The sequence below is a fragment of the Phaenicophaeus curvirostris genome, unplaced genomic scaffold (genome assembly GCF_032191515.1).
Source record: "Phaenicophaeus curvirostris isolate KB17595 unplaced genomic scaffold, BPBGC_Pcur_1.0 scaffold_51, whole genome shotgun sequence".
Classification (NCBI taxonomy): Eukaryota; Metazoa; Chordata; class Aves; order Cuculiformes; family Cuculidae; genus Phaenicophaeus; species Phaenicophaeus curvirostris.
In genome coordinates this window covers 1075713-1088579 of record NW_027206674.1, presented here as the reverse complement: position 1 = coordinate 1088579, position 12867 = coordinate 1075713, and the positions used below count along the sequence as shown (strand labels likewise).

General features: G+C 66.1%; 1 protein-coding gene across 1 annotated transcript in view; it reads left to right on the top strand.

The window, feature by feature from the left end:
• The window catches only part of LOC138734015 (calmodulin-regulated spectrin-associated protein 3-like), a 13653-nt gene extending 1480 nt beyond the window's left edge, over positions 1-12173 (top strand). Inside the window, 19 exon segments of the mRNA XM_069881548.1 lie at positions 306-353; positions 1257-1292; positions 1295-1397; positions 2762-2901; positions 4045-4138; positions 4624-4665; positions 5309-5384; positions 5857-6023; positions 6062-6793; positions 6796-7184; positions 7186-7521; positions 8327-8431; positions 8705-8956; positions 8959-8983; positions 9689-9782; positions 10049-10137; positions 10877-10995; positions 11639-11728; positions 11730-12173. Coding sequence (XP_069737649.1) covers positions 306-353; positions 1257-1292; positions 1295-1397; positions 2762-2901; positions 4045-4138; positions 4624-4665; positions 5309-5384; positions 5857-6023; positions 6062-6793; positions 6796-7184; positions 7186-7521; positions 8327-8431; positions 8705-8956; positions 8959-8983; positions 9689-9782; positions 10049-10137; positions 10877-10995; positions 11639-11728; positions 11730-12173 — 3381 coding nt within the window.
• Positions 12174-12867: the final 694 nt, after the last annotated feature.

The window sequence follows — 12867 nt, the reverse complement described above, 5'->3', positions numbered from 1 at the left end:
GGGGGGCAGCAAAAGGACTCTCAATAAATGGGGGGGGCACAAATAACCCCCCTAAATCATTGGGGGGGCACAAAGAGGGAAAGACCCCCCCAAATTAAGTGGGGGGGGCGCCAAAATGACCCCCCCCTCCTTGCTTTTTTGCCCTCCCCCCGTTGTCTCCGCATGCTGCTTTGTGCACGGGGGGTGCCCCCCCTGCTCCTTTTTGCCCCCCCTCCCCATTTTGCCCCCCCAATTGTCCCCCCCTCCCCATTTTGCCCCCCCCTCCCCATTTGCCCCCCCCCTTGACGCTTTTCCCCCCCCCCCAGCACGCGATCGCCTTCTGTTTGAAGGAATCAGGGAATAAACCGGCTGTGGTAAAGTATTTCCCCCACCCCAGCACCCCAAAAAATTGAGGGGGGGCCCCTATCGACTCCCCCTCACCCCCTCTGCCCCCCCCCGGCCCCCCTATGCCCCCCCCCGCCCCAAATCCCCCCCCCTTCCTCTGCTAACGCTGCTTCAATGCTGCCCTCCCCCCTCCAATAGGGTTTGTGGGGCCTCTGGTGCCCCCCCCCTTCTTAAAAATGGGGGGGACACCCCTGGAAACCCCTCTTTGTGCCCCCCCCCGCTTGCATTTGGATGCCCCCCCCTCACTAGGATTTTGGGGGGGGCCAGATGTGCCCCCCCAGCATGTGGGGGAGTCTGGGGGGGGTGTGTGCATGCCTGTTGCTGTCCCCCCCTCCTCATTTTGGGGGGGGTCAGGGTCTTTATTCCCCTCTCCTCTCATTTTTTGGGGGTGTCAGGGTCCCTATTTACCCCCCCTTTCATTTTGTGGGGGTTCAGGGTCCTTATTTTACCCCCCCCTCTTATTTGGGGGGGGGGGGGTTCAGGTTCCCTATTCCCCCCCATGCGTCATTTTTTGGGGGGGCAGGGTCCCTATTTTACCCCCCCTCTCATTTTAGGGTCCCTATTCCCCCCCTCATTCTAGGGGGGTTCAGGGTCCCGATTTTACACCCCCCCTCATTTTGAGGTCCCTATTCCCCCCCGGGGGGGGTCCCATTGCTGCCCCCCCCCTATTTTATAGGGGTTTGGGGTCCTTATCCCCCCCTCATTCTGGGGGGGTCCCATTGCTGCCCCCCCCCTATTTTATAGGGCTTTGGGGTCTCTATTCCTCATTTTGGGGGGGTGGGATCCCTATTTCTCCCCCCCCTCCTTACTCTGGGGGGGTCAGCCCCCCGCCAAACTGACCCCCCCTCCTCTCCCCTATCCCACCCCCCCAGATTCGTTACCGCAAGGACAAGGCCCCCCCCCCGGCCCAGCCCCGTCTTCCCCCCCGTGATGGGGTTTAAAGGACCTTGCGAACGGGGGGGCCCTGGGGGCCGCCATCCACTACTATTGCCCCCAGGCCCTGCGGCTCGACGGTGAGGGGGGGGCTTTTTGGGGTGGGGGGGGAGCATTTTCAGTCCGGGGGGGGCTGGGGAGGGGGTAAAAGGGGCTGGGGAGGGGGTGAAAGGGATGGGAGGGGGGTTAAGGGGGGTCCTGGTTGCCCCCATCCAACCCAGTGTGGGCTTGGGGGGGCTTTTTGGGGTGGGGGGGGGCGCCGAGGGGTGTTAGGGGTGATGGGGGGGGACGAAAGGGATGGGGAGGGGTTAAAAGGGGGGTATGGGGGGGTTAGAAGTGGGTATGGGGGGGCCTGGTTGCTCTCATCCACCTCAGTGTGGGTTTGGGGGGGCTTTTTGGGGTGGGGGGGGAGCATTTTCAGTCCGGGGGGGGCTGGGGAGGGGGTGAAAGGAATGGGAGGGGGGTTAAGGGGGGTCCTGGTTGCCCCCATCCAACCCAGTGTGGGTTTGGGGGGTCTTTTTGGGGTGGGGGGGCATTTATCTTCAGTCTGGGGGGGTCACGGGGGGGCGTTGGGGGGTCGTGGGGGGTGTAAAAGGGTCTGGGAAGGGGTTTAAAAGGGATAGGGAGGGGGGTAAAAGGGGGTATAGGGGGGGGGGTTACGGGGGGTCCTGGTTGCCCCCATCCACCCCAGTGTTGGTTTGGGGGGGCATTTTGGGGGGGGAGGGGGGCACTTGGGGGGGTGGTTCTGGTGTTGTGGGTGTCTGTGCCCCCCCAAACCCCCTGTACCCGCTATTTTTCACTGCGCCCCCCCCTCTCTGCAGGAGCTGCTGTGGGTGGCTTCACTTTGGGGGGCTCTGGGGTCACTTTGGGGGCTCTGGGGATGATTGGGGGGCTCTGGGGACAGTTAGGGGGGCTCTGGGGATGCTAGGGGGGCTCTGGGGATGCTTGGGGGGCTCTGGGGTCACTTTGGGGGCTCTGGGGACACTTTGGGGGCTCTGGGGATGCTCTGGGGGCTCTGGGGACGCTTTGGGAGCTCTGGGGACACTCTGGGGGCTCTGGGACAGTTTTGGGGGGGCCCTGGGGTGATACCGTCCCCCCCAGAGCTGTGCCTGCGGGAGCTGCTGTCGATGGCTTCGGTTTGGGGGTCTCTAGGGTCACTTTGGAGGCTCTGGGGACACTTTGGAGGCTCTGGGGACACTCAGGGGGCTCTGGGGAGGCTCTGGGGACACTCGGGGGGCTCTGGGGACAGTTTTGGGGGGGCCCTGGGGTGATACTGTCCCCCCCAGAGCTGTGCTTGCGGGAGCTGCTGTCGATGGCTTCCGTTTGGGGGTCTCTAGGTCCCTTTGGAGGCTCTGGGGACACTTTGTTGGCTCTGGGGATGCTCTGGGGGCCCTGGGGACACTTTTGGGGGGCCCTGGGGACAGTGACAGTGTCCCCCCCCCAGAGCTGTGCCTGCAGGAGCCGCTGTCGGTGGCCGAGGCCCTTCACAACCTGGGGCTGGTGCGGGAGTTCAGCCGGAGGCACCTGGGCACCCGCTGCCCCCTCGCCCTCGAGGACCTGCTCTACATGGACCCCGCGCTGCGCGTGAGGGGACACGGGGACATCGGGGGGCACGGGGACATCGGGGGGAATTGAGGGATGTGGGGACATGGGGGCATTAGGGGATATGGGGACATCGTTGGGTATGGGGACATTGGAGGGCATGAGGACATTGGGGGACATTGGAGGATAGGGGGACACAGGGGACACAGGGACATTGGAGGATATGGGGACATTGGGGGGAATTGGGGGGCATTGAGGGATATGGGGACATTGGGATGTGGGGACATTGGGGCATTAGGGGATATGGGGACATCGTTGGGTATGGGGACATTGGAGGGCATGAGGACATTGGGGGACATTGGAGGATAGGGGGACACAGGGGACACTGTTGAGTATGGGGACATGGAGGGACATTAGGACATTGGGGGACATTGAGGGACATGGGGGGACATTGGAGGATATGGGGACATGGGGACATTGGGGGACATGGGGACATTGGAGCATTGGGGGATATGGGACACTGGGGGATATTGGGGGACACAGGGACATTGAGGGGCACAGGGGACATTGGGGATGTGGGGACATGGGGGACATTGGGGGGATATGGGGATATCGAGGGACATTAGGGGACAAGGGGACATTGGGGGATATGGGGGCATTGGGGTCATTGGGGGACGTTGGGGGACAAGAGGACGTTGGGGGACGTGGGGGACATTGGGGACAAGGGGACGTTGGGGAATATGGGGACATTGGGGTCATTGGGGGACAAGGGGACATTGGGGGACATTAGGGGATATGGGGACATTGGGGACATTGGGGGACATTGGGGGACAAGGGGACATTGGGGGACATGGGGGGACATTGGGGGATATGGGGACATTGGGGTCATTGTGGGATGTTGGGGGACAAGGGGACGTTGGGGGACGTGGGGGGACAAGGGGACATTGGGGGACATGGGGGACATTGGGGGACAAGGGGACATTAGGGGACAAGGGGACATTGGGGGATATGGGGACATTGGGGGACAAGGGGACATTGGGGGACATGGGGGGGACAAGGGGACATTGGGGGATATGGGGACATTGGGGTCATTGGGGGACGTTGGGGGACAAGGGGACGTTGGGGGACGTGGGGGTGTGGGGGACACGGGGGACCCTGTGGGTCACTGTCCCCCCCCCCCCCCAGCTGAACGTTGGGGCTTTCCTGGCCGAGCTGTTCCTGTGCTTCGAGGTGCTGAGACCCCCCTTCGTGCGCCCCCGAGACCTGGGGGGGGCCCTCGGTACGGGGGGGACCCCAAAACAGGGGGGAGGGAAAGGGGGACCCCTAAATATTGGGGGGAGGCAAAGGGGAACCCCTAAATATGAGGGGGGGCATGGTGGGGGCAGGGATGGGGACCCCTGAAATGGGGGGGGCAAGGGGGACACATCGAAATATTAGGGGGTGCAATTGAGGGGACCCCTAAATATTGGGGCGAGACACACAAGGGATGGGACCCCCAGGAATTGGGGGGGCAGGGATGGGGACTCCTGAATATTGGGGGGGGGGATAGGGAAGAATGGGGGGGTGCAGAGAAGGGGATCTGGGGGGGCCCCCAGTTATGGGGGGGCAGATTAGGGAGGGGCAGGGGGAGAGGATTCCGGGGGAGGGAAGGAGCTGGGGGGCCTGGAATTGAGGGGGGGGCACTGGGCGGGGGGTCTGTTACTGGGGGGGGGGCAGAACCCCAATATGGGGGGCCCCCCTCCAACCTTCCCCCACCCCCACCAGAAGCTCCAGCGGCCCGGGTGACGCCCCCGCCCCCAAGAGCAGGTGAGTGGTTGGGGGGGGGAAAGGGGGTGAGGGGGGGGTTTAGGGGGGCTGGGCACCCCCCGACTCCCCCTCTCCACTTTGTGTCCCCCACCCAGCTCCCCCGGATTCAACTTCCGTCACCCGCTGCTGTCGGGGGGCCAGAGCCCCCCCCCCCTGCAGGGCTCCCCAGGTGAGAGCCCCCCCATAAGGGGGTACAGGGAATAGGGGGGTACTGGGAGTTGGAGGGGCACTGGGGATACTGGGAGTGGGGGGTAGTACTGGGATGGGGGGGGTACTGGGATTGGGGGACACTGGGATGGGGGCTACTGGGTGGGGGGGGGACTGGGATGGGGGCTACTGGGTGGGGGGGGTACTGGGATGGGGGGGGTACTGGGAGTTGGGGGGGTACTGGGAGTGGGGGGGTACTGGGGGCACTGGGATAGGGGGGTACTGGGATTGGGAGATACTGGGATGGGGGGCTCGGAGTGGGGGGCACTAGGATGAGGGGTCTCTGGAGTTGAATGGGGGGGTACTGGGAGTGGGGGGGCCACTGAGGGGCACTGGGAGCGAGGGGTACTGGGGGGGTTTGGGGCAGTTGGGGGGCGCTGTGGGTCTGGGGGGGGACCCTGTGGGGGGGGCTCCGCTGACTCCCTGCGCCCCGCAGGCCCCCTGCCCCACTCCCCGTCCCTGCCCCACGGCGACGGCGGCTTCGGCAAGGCCTGGGGCAAGAACCCGCTCAGGTGAGGGGCCGGGGGGGCCGGGGGGGCAGAGACCCTTGTCCGTGGGGTGGCTGTGGGGCAGCCAAGGTGCTATGGGGCATCCATGGGCAGCTGTGGGGCAGAGACCCTTGTCCGTGGGGCAGCTGAGTCGCTATGGGGCAGATACCTTTGGCCATGGGGCAGTTATGGGGCGGGCCGTGGGGTGCTGTGGGGCAGAGACCCTTGTCCGTAGGGCAGCCGAGTTGCTATGGGGCAGCTGTGGGGCAACTACCCTTTGTCTATGGGGCAGCCGAGGTGCCGTGGGGCAGAGACCTTTGTCCGTGGGGCAGTTGTGGGGCAGCTGGGGTGCCGTGGGGCAGTTGTGGGGCAGCCGAGGTGCCGTGGGGCAGAGACCCTCGTCCGTGGGGCGGCCGTGGGGCAGGGGCAGGCTGCTGTGGGGCAGCCGTGGGTCTCCCCGCGCCCCCCAACCCCCCCCTCGCCGTGTGCCCCCCAGCCACCCGCTGTCCCAGGCCGTGTCGTTCAGCATCCCCTTCGGGCTCGACAGCGACGTGGACATCGTGATGGGGAACCCGTTGGGGGCGGCGCTCGCCCCGCTCGGCCAGCTCGGACAGCCTGGCCGCCCCCCACCGCCGCCACCGCGCTGCCCCCCAAGGCCTCGTCGCCGCCCCACGGCGCCCCGCGGCTCCCCAACGGCCTGGCCGAGCCCCACGACCTCCCCACCATCGAGGAGGCTCTGCAGATCATCCACAGCTCCGAGCGCCTCCTGCCCGAGGGAGCCCCCCAGACGCCTTCTACCTCCACTCCCCGGACCTCAAGGAACCCCCCGTGGATCTTGGAGACAGCCCCAAACCGCTCAGAGAACCCCCTAAAGAGCTCGGAGACGCCCCTAAAGATCTCAGAGAACCCCGCAAAGATCTTGGAGACGCCCCCAAAGATCTCAGAGATGCCCCCAAAGATCTCGGAGACTCCCCCAAATATCTCCGAGACCCCCGCAAAGATCCCTGGGGAGCCCCACAAAGATCTCCGAGACGCCCCTAAAGGTCTCAGAGATGCCTTCAAAGATCTCGGAGACCCCCCCGTGGACCTTGGGGACCCCCCAGACCTCCGTCCACCCCCCGATTCCTCCTCCAACCCTCAAGGTCGCACCATGACGAGCTTCGCGGAGCGCAAGAAGAAGTTGGAAGAAGCCTCTGGAGGAGGAGGAGGAGGTGGGAGCGGAGGTTCTGCCCCTCCCGGTGGGTCCCCGAAGCGCCGCGAAGGCCCCGGCGAAGGCGGCGAAGGGTTGAGCGCCGAGATGAGCCAACTGGGCGCCCGCCTGGAGGAGAAGCGCCGCGCCATCGAGGCGCAGAAGAAGAGGATCGAAGCCATCTTCGCCAAGCACCGCCAGCGCCTGGGGAAGAGCGCCTTCCTCAGCTCAAGAGGGAGGAGGACGTGGTGGAAGAAGAAGAAGGAGCAGGAGGTTCCGGAGGCAAGAAACAAGTCACCTTCGCCCCTCAGGAGCCGCCGGGTCACTACGAGGCGGCCATGGCCAAGCTGAGCACGGCGCTCAACACCCTCCAGCTGGACATGCAGCGCTTGAGCCAACAGCAGGAGCGGCTCCTCCAGGACCAGCGTCCACCCTCCGGCCAGGCCTGGGTCATCCCCGTCCCCAAGAGCAGCCGGGGGGCGGCCGCGCCCCCCAAGGCGCCCTCCTCGCCGTCCCCGGCACGGAAAGCCGGGGCCCCCCCGCCCCGCAAAGCTCCGAGGAGCCCCCGCAGGGCCCGGCCGGCCGAGCTGCGTCTCCCGACCTTGACGCGGGTGTTGACGCCGCCCACCGACGTGGGACACTCTGCCTCATCTGCGCAAGTTCTCCCCGAGCCAGGTCCCCGTCCAGACCCGCTCGTCCATCCACTTCTCCGAGGAGGAGGATGAAGAGGAAGAGCCGCGTCCACCGCCACCTCCTCCCGAGTCGCCCGAAGCTCCCGAGATGGAGGCGAGAGGCAACCTGCGTCCCGGCGGCTCCACACGCGTCTCCGGGGACGGAACCAGCGACGTCTCCTCGCCGGGCGAGCGCCGCGCCAGCCTCCTCGAGGTGCCCCTGGAGAACCTGCGCCCCGAGGAGGACGAGGAGGACGAGGAGGAAGGAGAAGGAGACTCCTTGGAGGGGTCGCCCACCGAGGCCGGGGCCGCGGAGAGACCCGGGGCAGCCTCGGCTTCTTCTTCGAGGTGAGGGGTGGTGATCGGGAGGTGGAGGAGATGGGGGTGGTGGAGATGGGGGTGATGGAGATGGAGGAACAGGACAGTGGAGGTGGAGGTGATGGAGATGGGAGGTGATGGAGATGGAGGAACGGGACGGTGGGGGTGATGGAGATGGAGGTGGTGGAGATGGAGGAATGTGATAGTGGAGATGAGGGTGGTGGAGATGGAGGGTGGTGGAGATGGAGGAATGGGACGGTGGGGTGATGGAGATAGGGGTGATGGAGATGGAGGAACGGATGGTGGAGGTGGGTGGAGATGAAGGTGGTGGAGATGGAGGAGCGAGACGGTGGAGGTGATGGAGATGGGGGTGATGGAGGTGGAGGAATGGGATGGTGGAGGTGATGGAGATGGGGGTGATGGAGATGATGGAGGAACGGGACGTGGAGGTGGTGGGATGGTGGAGATGAGGGTGGTGGAGATGGGGGTGATGGAGATGGAGGAACAGGACAGTGGAGGTGGAGGTGATGGAGATTGGGGTGATGGAGATGGAGGTGGTGGAGATGGAGTAACGAGACGGTGGAGGTGATGGAGATGGGGGTGATGGAGATGTAGGAGGAACGGGACTGGGGGAACAGGAGGGTGGAGGTGGTGGAGACACGGGGATGAAGGATGTGGAGGTTTGGAGGATGACATGGGTGCTGGGTGGGGGTCACTGGGGGGTCCCATGGGTGCTGGAGGGGGGTCCCTGGGGTCCCCCGTGTCTGGGGGTGACGGCGTCTCCTCAGGTGCCGCAGGAGGACACTCAGCGGCGCGAGGGGCTCCTGCAGCGGCAGCAGCAGCAGCGACGCCTCTGGGGGGGCGAGAGGCCCGAGGGGGGGGGCACCCGCCAGGTGAGGGGGCGACCAGAGTTGGGGGGGGCACCCGAAGAGGGAGGGGGGGGGTCCCAAAGGGGGGAGCACCCAAAGGTGGGGGGGGGGTACCCAAAATGAGGGGGAGGGGCACCTAAAATTTGAGGGGGGGACCCAAACGTGGGGGGGGACACTCATTGGGGGGGGGGGCACCTAAAATTGGGGGGGGGTACCAAAAGCTGGGGGAGGGGTATTTGTCCCCCCCTCTTTCCAGCCCGCTGGGGGGTCTCAGGGTGTTGTGACCCCCCCCCCCAGGGACCCCCCCCGCGCCCCCCCGTCCCCACCCCCGAGGACGAGGGGGGGTCCCGGCGCGGGGACTTCACGCGGCAGGAGTACGAGCGGCGCCAGCAGCTGAAGCTGATGGAGGAGCTGGAGAAGGTTCTGCGCCCCCCCCGCGGGCCCCCCCAGCAACGAGGGACCCCCCAGCACCGAGGGACAGCCCCCCGACCCCCCCAAAACCCCCCCGGGCCCCCCCGACAGCGCTGCTGCGACGACTCGGCCCTCGCCCGCGCGCCCCCCCCCGGGGGCTCCTCGGTAAGGGGGGGGGCAAAGTAGGGGGTAAGGGGGGGTAAATAGGGGTGTATGTGGGACTGACCCCCTCCCGAGGCTCCTCGGTAAGGGGGGGGACAAAATTGGGGGGTAAAAGGGGGGTATATGGGGGGGCAAGGGGGGTATGTGGGGGTACAGGGGGGGATTGACCCCCCTCAGGGGGCTCCTCGGTGGGGGGGGGCAAAAGGGGGGTGCAAGGGGGGGTAAAATGGGGCATTGACCCCCTCCAGGGGGCTCCCTGGTAATGGGGGGGGCAAAGGGGGGCTGAAAAAGGGGTATATGGGGGGGTAAAGGGGGGTATTGACCCCCCCCAGTGGCTCCTCGGTATGAGTGGGGGGGTGTAAAAGGGGGTATATGGGGGGGCAAGGGGGGTATACAGGGGATTGACCCCCCCCAGAGGGCTCCTTGGTATGGGGGGGGGCAAAGAGGGGGGCAAAGGAGGTGCAAGGGGGGTAAAAGGGGGTATATGGGGGGGTAAAAGAGGGTATTGACCCCCCCAGGGTCTTCTTGATATGGGGGGGGGTGTAAAAGGGGGGTATATGGGTGATTGACCACCCCCAGGGGTATGCGGGGGGGCAACGGGGGGGCTCCTGCTGCTCTTTTGGGGGGGGTCCAAGCCTCGTGCTGGGCTGGGGGGGGCTCTGGGGTGTCCCTGTGCCCCCCCCCCCCCTAATTTCCCCCCCCCCGCAGGCGCTCGTCTCTCCAAGATCTACTCGCAGAGCACCCTCTCCCTGTCCAGCGTCGCCGCCGAGCCGGGGGGGGGGCAGCCCGGGGGGGGGCGCCAGCAGGTGAGGGGGGGGAGAAGAGGTGGGGGGGGGGGATGATGGGGGCACCAAGGGGGGTTTTGTAGGGGTCAGGGGGGGCTTTGGGGGCTCAGGGGGGAGGTTTGGGGGGGCATAAAGGGGTTTGGGGGGGTTCAGGGTTGGGGGGGGTCTAGGGGGGCTTTTGGGGGGCGTCAAGGGGGTTTTGGGGGGTTGAGGGTTTGGGGGGGGGTTTGAGGGGCAGGGGATGTGTCGGGGGGGTGTCTCACTGTGTCCCCCCCCTCTCCAGCCGCCCCGTGTCCCCATCGGGGTCCCCCGGGCGCGGGGGGGGCTGGGAGAACAACGGCTCCTGCGCCTCCTCGCCCGCCGAGTACACGGGTGAGTGGCACCTCGCACCCCCTGTCACCCCCCCTGTCCCCTCTGTCCCCTCCCCGGGGCTCCCTGTCCCCCCCCCATCACCCCTCCTGTCACCAAGCACACCTCACTGGCATTGTCCCCCCTGCTGTCCCCATTGTCACCGTCCCCCATCCATTGTCCCCACACTGTCCTACTATCCCCCTGTCCCCATCCCCATTGTCCCCATGTCCCTCTTGTCCCCTGTCCCCCATTGTCCCCATACTCTCCCCCTTCTTCCTCTGTCCCCATTATCCCCCGTACCCCTCGTCCCCCCTTGTCCCAATGTCCCCACACTGTCCCCCATTGTCCCTCTTGTCCCTGTTTCCACACTGTCCCCATGTCCCCATTGCCCCCCTGTCCCCATCCCCGTTGTCCCCTGCTGTTCCCGTTCTCCCCGTGTTCCTCAACTGTCCCCCTTGTCCCTGTGTCTCCATGTCCCCCTGTCCCCCATTGCCCCCCCTTTGTCCCTGTGTCCCCGCACTGTCCCCATGTCCCCTGTCCCCATTGTCCCCACACTGTCCCCATTCTCCCCCTTGTCCCTGTGTCCCCACACTATCCCCCTGTCCCCCATTGTCCCCACAGTGTCCCCATTGCCCCCCCTTGTCCCTGTGTCCCCGCCCTGTCCCCCATGTCCCCCTGTCCCCATTGTCCCCACAGTGTCCCCATTGCCCCCCCTTGTCCCTGTGTCCCCCCCTGTCCCCTCACTGTCCCGTGTCCCCAGGTCCCCGTCTGTACAAGGAGCCGAGCGCTCGCTCCAACAAGCACCTGATCCACAACGCGCTGGCTCACTGCTGCCTGGCCGGACGCGTCAACGAGCCCCAGAAGATCCGCGTCCTCCAGGTGAGGGACACGGGGACATGGGGGGGGACACAGGGGGGACGGGGGGGGGGACAGGGCACAGAGCCCCAGGAGATCCACGTCCTCCAGGTGAGGGGACACAGAGGGGGGACAGAGGTGACACCCTTGGGGCTGGTGGAGCAGGTGAAGGAGATTCCTGGAGAGCCACGTCTTTATGGGGACCCACCATGGGGACACGGGACATGGGGACAGAGGAGACCCCAGGGCCTGGAGCTCATCAAGGAGGTTCAGGAGAACCAAGTCCTTGAGGTGAGGGACACAGAGGGACATGGGGACAGAGGAGACCCCAGGGCCTGGAGCTCATCAAGGAGGTTCAGGAGAACCAAGTCCTTGAGGTGAGGGACACAGAGGGACATGGGGACAGAGGAGACCCCAGGGCCTGGAGCTCATCAAGGAGGTTCAGGAGAACCAAGTCCTTGAGGTGAGGGACACGGGGACATGGAGACAGAGGAGACCCCAGGGCTTGGAGCTCCTCGAGAAGGTCCAGGAGACCCGTTCTAGTCCCCAGTTTAACCCCTTCTAGCTCAGTTTAACCCCTTCCGCCCCGGTTTAACCCCTTCCGCGCCCCCAACCCTTCCTTCTTCTTCCCCCCCCCCTTCCCTTTAACCCTTTCTCACCCTTCCAGGAAGTGGAGAAGAGCACGGCCAACCACTTCCTGATCCTTTTCCGGGACGGGGGGTGCCAGTTCCGGGCTCTCTACACGCTGGGGGGGGACCCCCCCCGAGCTGCGGCGCCTGGCGGGCTCCGGCCCGCGCCTCGTCCCCCTCCCCATGGTCAAAAACCTCTTCAAGTACCACTCGGACGGGAAACGCTTCTCGCAGATCCCGGCCAAGACCATGTCCATGAGCGTCGACGCCTTCACCATCCAGGGGGGGGCCCCTGGGACCCCCCCGCAAAGGGGGGACCCCCCAAAAAGCCCAGCACCCCGAAGTGAGGTGGAGAAAGAGGGGAGGGGGGGGGACCCCACCAACCCCCCGCCCCGGTGCCTGTCCCAGTGCCACCAGCAAAAAGGAGGTGGGGGGACACAAAGGGTGGTGCCCCCCCCCCCTAAAGTGTCACCTCTGCCCCCCGCCCCCGTGTTTGGGGACAGGGTGGGGGGTGACATGGAGCTAAAAGCAGGGGGGGGCACCCCCAGGGTCATTCCCCCTCCCCAGGCTTAGGGAAAGAGCTGGGGGGGGCACAAAAATAAAGGGGGGGGATTGTCCCCAAGCCCAGTGCCCCCCCCCAAGGATTCTCCCCACAACCAAGTGGAGGGGGGGGGTGGTTTGGGGGGTAAAGGGGTGTCCCCCCCTCAAAATTTGGGGAAAGGGACCAAGGGGTCATAGCTGGGGGGGGGGTAATTAAATGCATCCCCCCCCCCAGGGGTCATGGGGAGGGGGGGACAGGGCTGGGGGTGGGGGGGACACAGGGCTAACCCCCCCCCTAGTGTCACCTCAGTGCCCCGCCTCGAGGCTTGGGGACACTGGGGAACGGGGGGGACACACTTTGTGCCTGGGCTGTGCCCCCCACAGGGTTGGGGACAAGGTGACACAGCCGGGGGGGGGGGCAGAGTGGACCCCACCACCCCCCCCCCGAAACCGGTGCCTGGGCTGAGCGCCCCCCCCCCCCCTCAAAATCGGCGCTGCTGGGGGGGTCCCTGTCCCCCCCACCTTGTCCCCAAGGTGCTGCTGGCTTTGCCCCCCCCCAATGTCCCCATTGTCCCCAAGAGAGGGGGCTGTGCCCCCCCAACACAAAGGGGGGGGGCTCATAGCTGGGTGGGGGGGGGGGTCGCATGGTGAAGGGTGGGGGGGGGGTCCTGTTCCCCCCCCCCGGTGTCATTGTCACTTAATAAAGTAACTTAAAGGTGGCCTGGGT